The 18,226-nt window shown below is 38.2% G+C and overlaps 1 protein-coding gene across 5 annotated transcripts in view; it reads right to left on the bottom strand.

Moving 5' to 3' along the window:
* The window catches only part of ENPP2 (ectonucleotide pyrophosphatase/phosphodiesterase 2), a 96,998-nt gene that overhangs the window by 63,834 nt on the left and 14,938 nt on the right, over positions 1–18,226 (bottom strand). For 2 of the 5 annotated variants that reach the window (XM_025050162.1, XM_006916592.3), the window contains exons 1-2: positions 7,912–8,034; positions 7,588–7,690 (exon numbers count right to left, since the gene is read on the bottom strand). In XM_025050162.1, coding sequence (XP_024905930.1) covers positions 7,588–7,690; positions 7,912–7,944 — 136 coding nt within the window. In that variant the 5' untranslated portion in view covers positions 7,945–8,034. Of the gene's footprint in view, positions 1–7,587; positions 7,691–7,911; positions 8,035–18,226 lie in introns of those variants that run through there. The other 3 variants (XM_025050164.1, XM_025050165.1, XM_025050163.1) reach the window with 2 other exon arrangements.

Genomic DNA, 18,226 nt, shown 5'->3' with positions numbered 1-18,226 from the left:
TATAATATTAAAGTCTATATAACAGAGATTTTTTTAAAAGAGCAATAAAGATAAAAATAAAAACAGAGCCAGAGCTGGAGATGACAGAGAGAGGGTAGAGGGGAGGCATTGAGAAGAAGCGTAGGTGTGCACAAATTTTTTAAAGTGCAGGTGTGAGTTTTCTGTGAGACACTCTATGGGAATTACATGTGGGGAAAATGACCAAGAAAGAGAGAGGCAAAGAGACTTTTTACCTTTCTGTAGTTTGAGATTTCTAAGACATTTTACAAATGTCTTCTTATTTACCTACTTCTCTCTCACATGTACATGTACATATGCATGTGTATATATATGTATAAAATATGATGACATGTTTTATATATAATCTAAATATCATTTATGACATGCTATTTGTAATTTTATTTCTTTATTTACAGGTTTATGAATTTTTTCACTCTTTTATAATTAGTATGCATTACTTTTAAAATCAAGAAAACATAGAAGCAGGGGAAAAGCAGATGCTAAATGACATTTCAAGGTTCACTGAACCCATTTATCTGAACATTCTGTTCATCCTTTACTCTTTAGTCCTCTTTGAACTCAGAATCACCTGATTTTAGCCTTTATGGCATCAGATCAGTTCAACTAAAGCAAACAGATTCACTAGACCATGAGATGTGAAACCCTTTTGCATGGTTGAATATGGGATGCTGAAATACATACAAACCATACAAGTTCAGCATAGAAAGTGTCAGGTTTCCAACGCAATGCCCTACCTCTGGTTCAAAAACCACATTTTTCTATCGATTTCGGCCAACGCATCAACAGTACATGCTGGACCATAAGAAACTGTGGGGGGAGGAGGGATCGAAAAATGAAGAAAAAAAAAAGGAAAAATAAAGAAAGTCCTATAGTAAAAATTAAGATAAGGAAAACGCTTATAACTGAATTATTCCTTTTATAAGGGTACCGTTTAGACAGAATCATTCCAACAGCCATCTAATAAATTATCAGTAGCATTCATTCCCATAAGCTGTATACGTAAATATGCTTAGCTATGCTTAGAGCTGAGATAATGAGATCTCAAGATATGTTGTTTATCGTTGTTTACGTGTCCTGTGTCCTCTTCTTTATGGCGTCCAGTAATGCATCTGAAATTTTCCTCCATTCACGTCCTTTGCTTTCCCCTCATCATAATCTCTTCTCTCTTTCTTTACCTTCAAAATATCTATGAATTTTTAGCCATTTTAAACCTCTCTTCATCTATTCTATCAACGTGATTCTTACTATTCTCTTAATCACTCTCTAAGTTTGTCCCATACTTTGTTTTGGAAAAACAAATCAATTACCACACTCCGTACCAATCCGTAAACTGAAGACAGCTTTGTTAAGAAAGAGTTGCCCTTACATTCATAATGCAAAGATGAATCTCATAAAAACTATTGTACTCAAGATTGAGTTGCCAGCAGTTGTCAAATAAGAATGAACTCCCGGGCCTGTGTGGGTTTAGGGGTACACGTACTAAAGTTCATTCTTGACTGACTTGCATTCAACTGACAATGGCAGGATGAGAAGTAAGAAGGTGAATCGAGCCATGTACCACTTTGGATCCAATAATCTCAAGAATTTGAACAGCTGCACCTTCTTAAATAAAGTGGTAGAGTAGAACAAAGCTCACTTTGCCTTTCCAGGGCCCATTCCATCCCTGCCATGTTTTTGCATAACAAGCTCCAGCCCCTACTCTTTTTGTAGTTATGTAATTCATCTTCCATGTTCGGCTTTTTCATTCCATGCCCAGGCTAAGGGCAGATTTTAGGACTTCTCCCCAGACCAGGCTAAGGGCAGATTTTAGGACTTCTTTTTTTATTGTATCTGATTATTGTGCTTATTATAAGTCTGAATTCTAAAATCTGTAAAGCCTTCCTGTCTCTGACCTAAATCAAGAGAATATTGATGTTAGCACTTTGGTTCTATAATTTATTGAAAGGTGCTTGAAAACTGAAGGATCAATGAACTTGTGGTATCCCATAATTTTCTGCTTAGATCATTACTGAAGCTTCCATAAAGCTCAGAACTAACAAGGATATAAACACACACACACACACACACACACACACACAACAACAACAACAACAACAACAACAACACAAAACCATAAAAAAATAAAAACCTTGAAAGGATCAAGTCATAAATGTGTGATAATTATGACGGAGGTTTGGAATTTTGTATGAGGCATTTGCCAATACTTTTATGAGATTCCAACAAAATTGCTGCCTTTTTCATTACATATGTAAATGACGTTATTTTACTTCAAACATACAAGTCAGTTTCAGAGCCTTGAAACATAAAGATTATGGGTCTACACTGACACATTTTTTTCTAAAACAGGGACTTCGAATTTTAAAATCTGTATATGTACATATATGATATGCATGAAAACAAGCCTATGCATTCCTTATTTTTTAAAGAAGCATAATTTCATGATTTAAAAAAACACCAATGTAAAACATGATTTATTTCCTTCAAATTCATAATGCTGATAGAAACAAGTAAAAAGTGAAATCATTTTTACTTAAGTAAGACCTTATTTCTAAAACATTCCAGCTCACCATACATATACAGATGCAGTGTTACAGAATTCTTGGTGGCATTTATACAGGGGGGAAAAAAAACTATTGATAATCTAATTAGGCTATTGGAAGGAAATTAATTCATGACATGAGTTGTGACCTAAAAATTGCTTCATCCTGGTCTCCCAATCATATGTCCCTCCAAATCCCTCAGCAAAACAAAAATTTTCAGATCTGGATGATGGCCAATGAGGGAGGCGGTATTTAAGTTTTGAAAACAGTTAGCTCAGCCAAAAGCTGGAAGATTGTTTCTTCTAAGTTTTGTCCGGTCCTGATTCAGAGTTTGAGATACGGTGCCCTATCTGTTCCTCCCATTCTCTGTGCTTCTCAGCTGGAGTGTTTCTTGAAAGTGAGAGTAAAGCCTTGAAATGGGTTACAGACTGGTTATGCTGCCTCCTTTTCAAGAATATTGAAACAGAATTAATTCTCCTATCTGTCTACCCTGTCTGAAGTGTTGGCCGCAGAGAAAGGAGGCAGACAATGTGGATGACACTCAAGATGCCACCCAACTCTAAAATTTAATACTGCCGTAAGCCTCTTCCGGATTATATGATTCATTCCTCCTGGTCATACTTTTTTTGTATTGAAGGTGCAATTTTTTCTTGATACTTTTGACCTCATACCTTGGAAAGCGGCACTCATCTACAGGCTGCGTGTCAGTATCTCTGTTTCCCAAATATATCATTTTCTATAAGTATCCGTTACTGCCAATATCACTGTTCTCTCCTCTTCACGGCTGCTGGGCAAGATTTCATAGATGATTTTTTAAATTAATAGGTCCACCTGGGAAGTTTTCAAACACCTGTACTTTCAACGTGTTTATAAATACGACATATTCATGTAGAAAGGCTTCAGAAACGAAAACAAAACCGATTTCTAAAACTTCGACTTTAAAAATTAAACACTTTAATTCAACTCCTAAACTACTCAAATAGCGCTAGGATGCTAATCAGCAGTGCAAGACCAAATGATTGGCAAATCTGCTGTAAAACAAAGAGACATCGTCATTTTAAATTGCAGGTATGGACAACTCCATAAGGTAAAAATTTAAACACTGGCTTTCGAACATAATTGAAGATAAACATGTCATCATATAGTTATCTCATATTTGCATTAGCATTAATTTGGCATTTCATTCATAAAAACCTTTTCAGATAGAGAGACAACATTATCTCCATTTTTCTGGTTGAAAAATCAGATTTCTAGGCCTAATTTGAGCTAGCAAAGGGCACACTAAAATTTTAGATCATCTGAATACAACTATAATACTATTTTTACTAACAAAGGATTTTTCAAATTTTGTACATGGGGTCTGAGTTATTTTAGATGTTCTTTTTAAGACATGATTTTGGAAGATTTCTTGATTTTTTTGTTGTTGATTCAAGAATCTATATTGAACTGTCTTGAAGATTGAGATTTCTGTTTATGCAAACAAGATTCTGTATTGTTCTAAGATAAATGAAAAATCACTCATCAGAGCTCTACTTCACAAAGAACTGAAAAATCCGTGCCCTCCTTAGCTCTGAATTCAGATCATTTCAGTCTAATGACATTGAATTAACTCTTCCCTCACCCCTGCTGATTTCTACATTAAATTTAACATGAAGCCCCATAATGTGCTGTTCCTTTTGAGATAGCTGCCAGCTTTGCAGTTTCCTAAATGCTACTAGCCCATCCTTTAAATAGCTTCTCATTTTCATTGTAAAATGAGATTCCTAAAATTATCAAATGAATTTGAACCTCCTCGTTCCTATTGTTATTGTGTGGTTTCTCTATGATTCACAAAGAAAAGCTTTGCTCATAAAGTTGTGAGAGACACTCTTTGTTTCACATTTACTCATGAATTTCATTCATAATCACAGACTTTTAAACTTTCAAGCCACTAAAAATGATGATGAATCGAACTGAGCTTTCAAGTCTGTTAGTCAGATATTGGCAAGCTCACAAATTTCCCTTGGTCTTTGAAGTATTAAGTTGCTTATATTTCAGAGGATAGCTCATTTTCACCTGGACACTGAAAGAGTATCACAAACTTCAGTGAAATAGACCGCCATAACACCACAAACACACACACAGGCACAGGGACATGAGTGCACACACACCTGTATATAGATAAAGTCTCTCGCAGTCTTAAAGGTGAATCAAGCTGGCTACATCAGATGTATTAGAGAAAAATGCCAAACTAAACTGCACTTATTATTTACATTTTCTTCGAAAATTTGTTTCAGCCATCCTATTTACCTTATTACCCATTATATTTACCCAGTAGAATTATAATTAGCTCTGCTCGTTTCCTATCTTCCAGTAAATCTATAGATCTGGTAAAAGGAAGCTTATTCCACCATCACTTCCAACAGATCGCTCGGTCCTAATAATAAATCCAGCTAACAAGTGTGCTAGTTAATTAATTATAACAGTTTGTTTGCATGGTCACAGCCTTGAAACTAACGCCCCAGTCCACAGTACAGCAGCAAGGGGCTGCACGTGCCTAGCACGTTCTCAGCTATTGTGGAGAACTCTGAGGAACTGCACTTATTAAACAAGAAACTGCACGTCTTTGAATGGGAGGTCTCGCTCGGTTTAGTCTGAAGCTGGCTACGTATTGATACCCTCTGTGTTCCTTCTATTTGGTGAAACAATCTAGAAGCACTGAGCTTCCCAGAATTTCTCTGAACAGAAAAGTGTTGAACACAGGCATGGCTGCCTTTCTTCCTAGGATTTTATTCTAAAGTAGATATGAAAGTTCACCCAGTGTTTTCTGATGTGAAGCCTTTGCTGACAGACTAACCGATCCCGTGTGCTATTTGAAGGAGGCCTTTTTCTAGGCACATATTACATTTAATGAGATAAAAGTGCTTAACCTCTGCACTGTGCTCTCACCCAGTGTCCAAAGCACATCTCTGGTCTTTACTTCGGAGAAATCAACCACAGTCCCGAAACCGCAGGCAAAGCCACATCAACAGAAAAACTAAGAACAAAAGGCATACCGGCATACCAAAATCCTAAACCTCAGACCTAAATAGCATTGTATCCCATGATTAAGCTTCACATAGATAACACTTCGCCAATAATGTACTTTAGAAGACACTATAAAGGCCTAAAGTAATTGATGACTTAAATAAGTAATTCAAGAAGCAAGTATTTTGTAGTACACTTAAGGTCACTTAGATTCATAGATTATATTATTTTCCCAGAAGTAACATTAATTCATTAGCTCCTATAGCTGTTTCTTACAATGTATAGAAATAATTTATTATACACAAAATACATTCAAGGATCAATAAATCTGCTCTATGTTTTCAAGTTCTCCAGCTGAGATCACATAAATTCAGAGGCAATGAAACAGAACAGAGAGAATCATGGGCTTTTTTTTTAATCCAGAAGAAAAATTAGAAATCATCCAGGTCTGCCCCTCACTGTACAGCTAAGCAAACAGACTCCAAAGTGACTTGTCCAAGACCACACAGCAAGTTATATGAATCCCAAGGTACTAGTCGAAGACCTTCGTGACTGTTTTCCAAAAAAGTTGACTTCGAACATGAGTGACTTGATTTTATACATTCATTAGAGAAATAGCTTTTAACATCAGTTTTAGCCAGAGTGATATATTAATACAATACCAAAATAAAATGTTCCTTTTAGGGTACACTGGAAAGAACCAGCAGCGGGCTCTCTAACCGCCAGATTGCCCACGTGACCACGCCAAGGGACGGATGCCCCCTCCGGTCTGTGCGGGTACCGTCAGATTTCCCACGGGAGTCACACTCGTCTGGAACAAGAAAAAGGGGTCTTCGAAGAGGGCATTTGTTACAAATAAAAACAGGATTCTCCAGCCCAGCGAGACCTTTTCCTCTCTCTTCAACAGAAGACAACTCATTTTGTCCATTTGGCTCCCTGGGGGTGCAATTTTTATGATTTATTTTTTCACTTTTCACCCCAACCACACCCCACTTCGACTCACTAAACTACCTCTAATATATTTCTTTCAACCTTCCGGCACGACACAAAAGTAACTTACTGGACGTAAGAAAAACTTAGCATTCCAACAGCACATGCATCATAGTTTGGTTAATAAAAACCCACGCTGGGGAAACAGAGACAGGTGATAGTCTCCTATAGTAGTCAGGTCAAGAAATACAGAGCCATACAAAATTCACAGGAAGGTAGACAAACACGCTGAGATGTCAGGGAAAGTCAAGAAAATATTGCCCCCTAGAGTACCCATGACTTAATATGTAATTTTTATTTATAAAACCATCCGCAGCTCCAATTTCCAGGAAATTAACCAACTCATTACTTAAGACCTGGTCAGTCAAGCCCCCCGTCTGCACAAGGAGCTCCTTCATAAGAATTCCCACACTGCTTGTGACACAGTGTATTGTAAAAAGAAACTGTTTCACTTCGCTTCTATTAGTTAAGTCAGGGCTCACTCTTAGAAGTCACCTTTCTTTGCATCGAATGAGAAAATAATGCTGCAAGTCATCTTATCAGCTCTTAAGTAACTTTTCTCTTTTATGTTTTTCCTATTTTCGGTAAATCTTGAAGTTTCATAGAGACAGTTCACTGCCTTTTTTATTTCCACGCCTCTTTTTCCCGAGGTCAGAACTTTCTAGAGAGAAATACTATATCCTGTATCACGTGACAACAAATCTCCAGTATTAAATCAGCACCTGTTCCCACCACTTCTATTTTAGCCTTGTCTACTAACACGAGTTTTCATTTTATTTTAACATATATGAATTTCAGAGTCCAAAGAATTAAATAGCCAGTTATGAAGCAATTATAAATGTTCTCTAAGGAAGACCATGTTCTCTTACCTGAATGATACATAAAGCTGATTTTATTCCAGAGAAATCTAGGACTAAACTAGTTTTACTGCAAGATTACCTTAAAGATGACTTTCTCGATGAGCTTAGATTGATTACCGAGTGTGTCATATTTTAAAAGCATTGAAAGTGCAAATAGTTTTTACACCTACCTGTAGGAGGGCCTTCATCCCATCCTTCTGCCCTCTTAATTCGATTTGCTGTGAATCCTAAGCAGATATTGGCTCCAATAGCAAAAGTGAAGAGGGATATTACCTGAGGGATAAAGAGGTCAAGCTGTCACATACAGCTAGACAAGAGTAAATCAGATTATCTGAAGGCAATCAAATGACTTCGACATCACCCCCCAATCCTATAACTCCCAAAGTGCACCATAAAGAACTGTCTTAATTCTTAAAGCAAAAAAAAGAAAAATTCAAAATCAGGAACTGGTTCTGAAGGTCAAGTCTTTCCCCTGCCATCCATCCCTCTCCTACCTGACTCGGCTGGAACGGGCTGCTCCCCGCCATGGCAGAGGGTTTCTTGGAAAGCCTTTTGCAGTGTGTTCTCTTTGCCTACACTGAATGCACTGCTTTTTGGGGCTCTGAGCTCAGTCTATTAACTACAAGTAATCCCACCTGGGAGGTTGACAGGCTCCTCTGATTTGTCCAAAGCTTGATTTCATCACAGTTTGTTCACAAATCACAGCTCTGAGCATAAGAGGCTTGTAACATCATCCTTCTTTTCTCCACCCCCTTATCGGTCCCTCCCCTAACACACAGACACTTTCACGTGGTTTCCTCTGCTAACATGAGGGTTTCTCATGTTGCTGTGGCCAATAACAGCTCATGTTCATTTTCCTTCCCTCACAAAAACACGGTTTTTAAAAAAGAAACCAAATGTATTTTATCCGGTAAAAATGAAACAGAACCATAAAAGAGTTTCTCTCAGCTTTAAGATTTTAAGGTTTTACAATGTAATTATTCAATGTCGTCAACCTCACGACTTTACTTTTTTTAGAAAAACAAGAAAGGTTTTATAATTTATAAACCTAATAACTTTCCCTGCCTTTCTCATTTATTTATTTCTTCTGGCATTTTAAACGACCCTGTCGCTATCGCCACATTCTGAAATACTCCTGACTCCTCACGTATTTCTCACGATGAAATCTCCCAAGACTGTAACTAACAGAAGAGATAGCATTATTTTTCCCCATGTTGTCAGAGTTTAGAGAAGTAACTTTTATCAAAGCACTGGGAATGCCAGCTAAGCAGCATAAAGTCCTCTGCCCTATGAGGAGGGGGAAAATCATTTCAGTTTCTGCCTCTTCTTCCTGAAAAAACTGTCAGCTTGTTTTGTTTTGTTTTGTCGGGGGAGGAGGGATGGGAGAGTGGATAAGGAAGCTTTATTAGAAACTTTATTGAATTTAGGAAGAAAATGTCAATGGCAGGAAGAATTGAGCCTTAAAAAAAAAATTGTTTCCCTGGTTACTTATTTCCCAGTTAAATTATCCACCCACTGAAAACTGTGTCCTCTGAGACCATTGTGAGTGTTACAGTTTCTTTATTAAGTTATTTGGCAAGCAGAAGACTTCTAAAAGGAATCAAGATCTCTAAATCCGAAAGTTATTTAAATACTGTATGCTTTTAGGATTCAAATGAGGGAAGAAGGTTTGTCTTTGGTTTTTCTTGCCAGGCTCCAGGACCCTCATTTTTGCCCAGATCATATGTGTGTACGTAAACAAAAATGCACTTACCATGTAACAAATTACTAACGGAGCAGTGGCTGTGCTCACATAAAACATGATAGCCCAAAAGCAAGAACTTGTTTATAGTGGGTTGCACAGTAGGCCTGGGTTTCATTATATATTCTAGAATTTAGTAACAGCTCATTGAGAAAAAGAAAACAAACTGTCAAACTTTAAGTTGCCTTTCTAAGATGCTTTTAGTTTTTGCATTTCTGCAGAGATGGCAGGCTCATGAATTTTTCTGTAGCAGTGTCTTGCTTAAAAGTCTGTGTGTCATCCTGAAGTGATCTGGAGTCGGCTGCTTAGCAAGGTTTAGGGAAGATTTTTCTACTATCGACGTTAAAGTTCAACAGGCTTGCTGCTACAGAGATACACTATAAGCCAAAAAGGGAAATATCAGGGCAATCCTGTGCTTGTGTTGGATGCCACAGTGTTCCAAATGCTCCAAAAAAACCTGCCTCTTCTTCTCTCCAGCTTCCCCAGCCCTCAACCGGAGTCCAATGACTTTAGATTTTGTCTGCCATTTGATTGCAGAACTTAGCTTGAGGACAATAAAGGCTTCCCTTGGAAAAAAAAAAATTAGACTCAGAAGCTGAACATCATTTATTAATTTTTTGACATGCAGAGTAGCTGTGCAGGGGGAAAACGCCTTAAGTGCAATAGCCAAGACGATCCGTAATTGGCTTCCGTACAGCACTTGTTACCAATTATCCCCGAGGACCAAGCTCAGTCACTATTGCTGTTAGCTATTCTGCCAAAGACTCTTATCTTCTACCAGATCATCATGCATGTGGAACTCATTAACAAACGCATACACACAAGCGTACATGTGCACACACACACATACACGTGCACGCACGCACATATCACATACACACACATCATCTAACCATAGCTAGCCAGAATTTTACTACAAGACGTCATTATAAATTAATTGTCAGGAGGATGACCAAAGTCCCTGTGTCGGGCATCAAAACGACTACAAAATGCAGTTACCTCTCATTGTCTAAAACTGAGAAAACCAAAAGTCTGATGATGCATACCATAGATCTAGAAACTCAATTAACATGACTGAAATATAGCCCAAAACCTTCTACAACAAAATCGAATTGAGAAAGTTCACCTGTGCTGGTGTTTAAGATTGTGGTATAAAGCACTGTGGTTGGATCAATAAACCAAAAAGTGTATGAGAAAGACTAAAATTCACCTCCAGCATGATTTACTAATCCAGCTGTATTTCAGAAAACACTGCCCCCTGGCAGAAGAAAACCCACAACTATAAACAAATCTTTGACAGTCTCAGGCCCTCAAAAATCACTCTGTGGTTCTCGGACTTTATTAGGCATAAGAATTACTCTGAAAGCTTGTTTAAAATGTTGGTGCTTATGGTCTGTTCCCCAAGATTAGGATTCATTAGGTTGACGGGGTGGGGAGAAGGAAGGGGGACTTTGGGGGCCAGACAAGAACCGGTATAATAGGCTATTCTGATGCAAGTAATGTAAGAACCACATTTAGAGAAATGGATTATTAGAATAAATTACTCTGAGTTAATCTGTTTATGCCTTGAATGTTGAATTGCTTAGTCTGATTCATAATGTAATTTTAATATATTATTAACATCATTTACTATGAATTGGACGGACATTAAGGTTTAGATCTCTTCGTGACAAACCATGGCTGCTCCTCCATGGAAATCATCTCCAAACTGTAAGCAGCAGAACAGTCTTTTATTTACTTTGCTGGTGGTACAAAGCAGCAGTGTGTGTATTGCTTAATTGCAATATAGTAGTTGCATTTATACAAATGCACAGTCTACCTTTTCATGAAATGGTTCTGTGCATCCTTGTTCCTAAGTTCTGATTAAGGAAAGAGGACTTGGGGTTAACAGTGAGATCTGAAAGATAGATGACTGAGGGCTGTCTTTCTTGCCTCCTGAAGAAATTACAAAATTTTCATGAACTGATTCAAACTTTATCTATATCTAGTTTCTCCTTATGCAGAATTGACATACCTTGGCTTGATTTTAATGCTGTTCCCAGAACACTTCTAAGACTACGACGTTAAACCATTACTGACCACCTGATTTTCAGCAGCATCATTTAGCAATAACTGCAGTATACACACTATGAAAGTAAGAAAACAACACCCACATGTATTCTTCCTGTTTTATTTTAAAACTTTTTGAGTTAGGTCTTGTTTTTCTATTCTGCTTTGGTCAAGAGCTATTAGAAATTTCAGAATAAAAACTGAACAACGGTCTCTTGCCAGTTTAAATTGAGCAAAAAAATTATGACAGCTAATAGAGAAACAAGCTGGCTCAATCACTCCCGCAATCCAGGACTGCAAATGTGTATAAAGTAGACACCACTTAAGATTCTAAACCACAGATGCAAAGTTCTATGAGTAATCTATGTCCCCAGGGGTTCTCCAGTGGAGAAATAGCATATGCCTATTCAAACGCAAACAGGACTTGTGCTGTTAGTAATTACACAATGGAGAGCTGAAATCAATACTGTCACTTCATTCAATGCCTTCCATTTATATCCTAAACTTCTATGCATTACATTCACTCCCAGTGGAATTCAAGCATAAGCCCCTACAACCAGAACAATCTCTGCTCTCTAAGAATATTCGTTCGTTCCACAAATACTCATTAGCTCCTACTGTGTACGAAGCCCTGCACTGAGCACTGGTACTATGGAAGGAGCTGGATCGAACATAGTCCCCTGCCCTCCATAACATCAAACAGACACAGAAATAAATGGAAAAGGCACACGACTTAAAACTTAGGAATAGTTTATTGCTGGAATTTTCCATTTAATATTTTCAGACGGAGACCGACTGAGTATATAACTGTAATTGTGAAAAAGCAAAATCGCAGGTCAGGGACAACCACTGGAATTCTGACCGATCTAGTCAGGAGAGTCATAGAAGACTTTGTGGAGTGTCGGCTGAGCTGTGAGCGATGTGAATTGAAGCGAAGTGAGAATAACTAGAGACGAGAGGAGGAGAAGATTCTCAACAGAGGGAGCTGGATGTGCAAAGATTCTGTGTAGGGTGGAGGCGCAGCATGTGCATGAGACGAAGAAACAGCCAGTCTGACCAGTGAAGGGAGAGCAAACGTGAGCATGGAGTGAAATGAGGCTGGAGGAGTTAGGAGAGGCCAGGTCACGTGGGACCTCAAGGGGCACGTCAGGTGGTATTCTTTATCCTAAAAGCGATGGAAAGGCCTAAAAGGGCTTGAGCAGGTGGACGTTTAATCACATTTTGAAGCATTAATCTCCATACAGTATGGGTATGGATTGGAGGGAATCGAGAATGGATGTAATAGATGAGTGTGGAAACAACGTCAGTAATTCAGACGAAAAACAGTGACATGTCACACCAAAGAAGTTATGGTGCGGTGGAAAGGGAGAAAATCGGGAGAGTTAGGACAAGGACTTGTTAATGGACTGGGTGTGAGAGTTGAGGGGCAGGAAGGTGTTAATGTGATGCCTGAGTTAATGAATACTTAACCATTATGATGACCAAATACAATCTCTATAACGTCACTTCTTAAGTTTTCATTGGCTTATAAGAAAGACACAGATGTACATATTCGTTTGCTAATACTCTAGAATTAAACAGTTAAAATAAGAGATATGACTAATAGCTTGAAAACATTTGTCAGTAGTTTTAAAAATCAACTAAGGGAGTTGATTTAAAGTAAAGTTATATTGAACTTTAAATACTGAAAATACTTTTATTCATAATTGAGGCTGAAAAGGAATTATCACCAGGAAATAACTCAGCTTTGTTCCTAACTCTAGCTTATAATAAAACATTTTAAAACTCAAAATGCAATCTAAGACCACTTCTTTTCAGCTGCTCTGAAACCTGCATGCAAGAAGGTGGCAACCGTTTGGCTAGGTGGCTCACTAGCATGTGTGAGCCTCGTGAAAGTTTACATCTTTGGGTCCACTTAGTAACGTACACTGTGGAATAAGTGAGCACAAATGAGTGGGTATCTGATGAGAGGTTGTTTTACCAAAAGCTTTACCACAAGGGTAAAGACTCTCATCCAGTCTTAACATAGACAGGCTGTGACACTGTTGTCAACTCCATCTGCAGATGAAGAGATGGAGTTTCAAAAGATGTGTGACATCGCCAAAGTGGGAGGTAAGTGATTGAGCCAGGTCTAGAAACCAGACTCCCTAAGCCAGCTCAGCTCTTTCCACGACAGCATGATCTCTCTCTGTTACACCACACGAGGGCCTCAATTCGACACGACCAAGATGTAGCTTTCACTCTCATTTCTTTTCATGGAAACTTAAAACTACTTTTTCTTCTACTATAATCCTTTTTTCTCATTTATAATCAGACACTGTGTCTATAGTTTCTACTTATTAATTACAATTACCATCACTTATCAGAGCTTTCTGAGTACTTTAGTACCTAAAGTATCTTCCTATGTGATGACTTTTAGACTCATCCCTTTATCTTCATGCTTCTGGACACACATTGGAAGTTCACTTCATAACGGCTCTTCCTCTTGCCCTCTCTGCCCTCTTCCAGCACCATTTCATTGAGTCCTCTCTCATCCGGCCTGTAACTCATTCCCTTCCCATTCATTGCCCAGAGAGGCCTGCATAAAATGCAAATCTGGTGATTTTCTTCCGAAATTTGAAAACTTCCAGTGGCTGCCCATCACAGCGGTTCTCAAAGTGTGATCCTTGAACTAGCAGGGTTAGAGTCACCTGGAAGCTTGTCAGAAATGTGACTCCTTTTCAGACCTACAGAATCAGAAACCCTGGAGATAAAGCCCAGAATCCATTTTTTTAACAAGCCCACCAGGTGATTCTGATGCAAGTCTGAGAACCACTGACCTAGAGGATGAAATCCAAACTGTTTTTAGCGAGGCACATAAGACTCTAAATCTGAAATTAAGCTCCCTGGATTCAGTTCTCAGCTCTACCACTGTTTAACTGTGAAACCTTACACGACCCTTCTCCATCTTAAGACTCAGTTTTCTCATCGGTACCCAGCTCATAGGATTCTTAAGAGTATTACATGAAATAATCCATGTAAGTTGCCTAGCACAATGCTTGGCACAGAAGAATGATTAATAAATGGTAAGGTTTCTTAATTAGAGAAATATTTACTAGTCCTTGATTAAGCTGTGCTCTCTCACACCTTCACTCCGTATTACATGTTGTTGCTTTGGCCTCGGATGCCCTTCTCCCTGGCAAACTCCAACATACTCATGAAGATTCAGGTGAGGTATCGCCACTCCTCTGTGAAGTTCCCTTCCCCGCGATTTCGATCTTCCCATGCAATGCAATGGGTCCCTCTGCTCTGCTCCCATGTTATCTGTTGAGGCAACTCTATCCCTTTGGATGTCTTCGAATACAGGGGCCTTGCACTCCACAGAGCTTCGCATCTTTCCTGGGAGATAATAGCCAGCTGATAAATGTTTGTTGAACGAAGCTACTTGGCATCAAAAAACTTGAATTGGAACTTGAATTCTTGCTCTCTTACTAACTAGCTGTGTCACTTCAAGCCCATGTTTCTTCATCTGCAAAGCAGGGTTATTGGGCTGAGTAGTTTAACCATTGTTTAAGCATTAAAAACTTTTTTTAAAATAAAATCTCAGAATGAATACTGACATCTAAATTTAGAGTGGCTCCCCTTATATTGGGAGCCTGGATCCCAACTAACCAGCTACCTCCCTTCTTCCTTCAGTAACTTCTTAGAAACCTGGAAATTCAAGGAGTGTGGTTTATGAAAATGAACAAAGAAAAACAAACAATAACTGAGTTAATTCCACTATTAAATACTCTTCTAAATCCAACCCTTTGTTGTAGTATTCAGTTACCTACACACACCCCAAAATCTGACGCAAATCCCCCCCGGGCCAGATCTTTCATTGATGAGTGACAGAAACTCTCACTCCAGTCAAGCTCTTCCTCCAAGGAGTCCAAGCTCATTTCTGCATCCACACTTCTCAGGCTGCTTCTCTGCCCTGAAATCCTCTTTTCACTGTGTTCATCCAAACCACAGTCAATCCATCGCCTTCCCCGGGGTCAGCATCTTCACAGCAATGCCGCTCTCAGCTGTGGCGCCCACTACACCATCCTCGATTCAAGAACCTATAGATTCTACCCAAGACATTCGTCTCTTGTCTTTCTAGGCTTCCCTGTTTTATTTGAGTATGTTTGCCCCCGCAGCAAGAGCATAAATTCCAAGAGAACGGGAGAAAGAAACATGATATAAAAAGACTAAGAGTCCACCCAAGCTGGGTCTGCCTCTTTCAGGCATCAGACCTTGCTTCAGTTCTCTAAAACTCATATTTCTTTCAACAAAAATTATACTAGTTCCTATCACCCAGGGTTGATATGAAGACCAAATGATATAATGCACGTTAAGCAAGTAGCTCAGTGCCTGAAATACAGAAAATACACAAATAGTGGTCATTATTATATATAGGAAGATGAAGACTGCATCATCTGCTATCATGTTCTCAGCATTTAGCAGTGCTAGGCACATGATAGGTGCTTAGTAGTGACATAGGTTCTAGGAAAATTCCCTTTACTTATGGTGAGATTATAGATTAAATTAATGTTAGAAACTTTTTTTTTTCATGCTCCCTAACCTCAAGAAAAAAATGAGCAGCACTTTGAAGGTGGCATTGAAGACAAAGGTTTCGACTACAATAAAACCCAAAAAGATGCTCTATTTAAATTGGAAAGCCCCAAGAATCTGAGCTTCAACTCCAGAAATTAATTTGAACTCAAACATAAGGAAGTTTATGCTTTCTACTGGAATGGCATCATCACATGCTTAGCAGCACAATGGTACCCTCTTCGAGAGGAAGCAAAACTGCCATTTCTGTGATTCCCCTTGCAATCAAACAATAGCTAGAGACATTCAACAAATTAGGAATAAAAGAGAACTTCCCCCACCTGATGAAAGACTCTTACAAAAAACTCACAGCTAACATTATACTTAATAGTGAAAGACTGAACGCTTTCCCCTGAGACTGGCGCAGACAAGGATGCCTTCTTTCGCCACCTCTGATCAACACTGCCCATCTAGCCAGGGCAGCGAGGCAAGAAAAACAAATAAAAGACATACACATCGGAAAGGAATACAACTGTCCCTATTCACAGATGACATGAAAATCCTAATGAATCTGTTAAAATATATTAGAACTAATAAATGAATTCGAGAAGGTTGCATGATGCAAGACAAACATAAAAAGCAGGTTCTTTTATATGGCCAGCAATGGACAATCTAAAATAAAACTACAAAAACAGTTGCATTTACAATAGTATCTTTAAAAAATTCTAAAATACTTCAGGATCAACTTAACAAAAGAAGTGTTAGACTTGTACACTGAAAACAAGAGAGCATCACTGGAATAAATACATTGTAGAAGACCTAAATCAATGAGAAGACATCCATGTTCGTGAATTGGAAGAAAATATTACAAAAAAAAAAAAAAGGAAAAGGATGATCCACAGAATGGGAGAAAATATCTACAAACCATATATCTGATAAGGGTCTAGTGTCTAGCACATATAAAGAATTCTTACAACTCAACGATAAAAAGACACATAACCCAATTTTTGAAATGATCAAAGGATTGGAATAGACATTTCTTAAAAGAAGATATACAAGCACATGACAAAAAGTACATGAAAAGATGCTCAACATCACTACTTACTAGAGAAATGCAAATCAAAACTATGATGAGATACCACTTCACACCCACTAAGATGGCTAAAATTAAAAAGAAAATAATGAGTGTTAGAAAAGATGTGGAAAAATTGTGACCTTCACACATCATTGGTAGGATTGCAAGATGGTGCAGCCACTTGAGAAAATATTTTGACAATTCAGAATGTTAAAATAGAGTTGCCATATGACCCAGGAATTTCGTTCCTAGATATATACCCAAGAGAACTAAAAGCACACAAAACCTGTAGATAAATATTCATAGCAGAATTCTCAAATGATAAACACGTAAACAAAATGAGATATACTCATACAATAAAATATTATTCAGCAATAAAAAGGAATGAAATCCTGATACATGTATGAACCTTAAAAATAACATGCTAAGTGAAAAAAGCCAAACATAAAGACCACATGTCGTATGATTTCATTTATATGAAACATCTAGAATACGCAGATCTGAGAGAAAGTAAGTGTATTAGTGGTCGTCAAGGGATGTGAGAATGATCACTTTTGGGTACGAAGTTTTGTTTGGGGTTACGAAAATGTTCTAACATGACATAGCGGTGACGTTTGCCCATCTGTGGTTGTATTAAAAACTACTGAAATGTACAATTTAAAAGTGTGGACTTTATTGTTTATGAATTATATCTCAAAAAGAGCTGCTTAAAAGAGAGAGAGAGCTAGTGAGATTATCACTGCAGGGAAGCAAATTCCAAAATATCTGAACTCACAGAAAAGGAACATTAACCTTGATCTTCAGCTTTCAGGTCAGTGCCTTCAAAGCTGTCTCCAGAGTCACCTCAGTTGCCCTCCAAACCTGACAATTAACAGGACGACTAAAGTATTTGAGTTGTAGGGTAGGTAGACCTATTATAAACAACCCCTGTGTTTGATGAAACCCTCTACATTCCTAAAAATAGGATCTCTTGGGACTTTCTCAGAGCATTTCAGGCTCTCTGCCATACCACCTTCATCAGGCTCCCTGTTTCACCTTATTTGCAAATAAAATAGCCCAAGAAGAGGACCGAGTTCTCACCTACAGATCTCAGTGGGTTCGACTCTTAATGGCAACAGACTGTAATCAGAGTTTGTGGGACAGTTGTAGGAATTGAAGAACAATGCCTTGGAACAGCATGGATGGACCTCGAGGGCATTATGTTAAGTGAAATAAATCAGACCAAGAAAGACAAATACTGTATGATCTCACTTACATGTAGAATCTAAAAATAGCAACAAAACCGAGCTCATAGATATAAAGTACAGACTATATTAATTAATTGCCAGAGGCAGGGGGTGGGTGTGGGTGAAACGAATAAAATGGGTCAAAAGATATAAACTTCCTGTTA

This window comes from Pteropus alecto, unplaced genomic scaffold, assembly GCF_000325575.1.
Source record: "Pteropus alecto unplaced genomic scaffold, ASM32557v1 scaffold164, whole genome shotgun sequence".
NCBI classification, from domain to species: Eukaryota; Metazoa; Chordata; class Mammalia; order Chiroptera; family Pteropodidae; genus Pteropus; species Pteropus alecto.
Note: the sequence above shows the minus strand (reverse complement) of the source record. Positions and strands in the feature narration are given on the sequence as shown.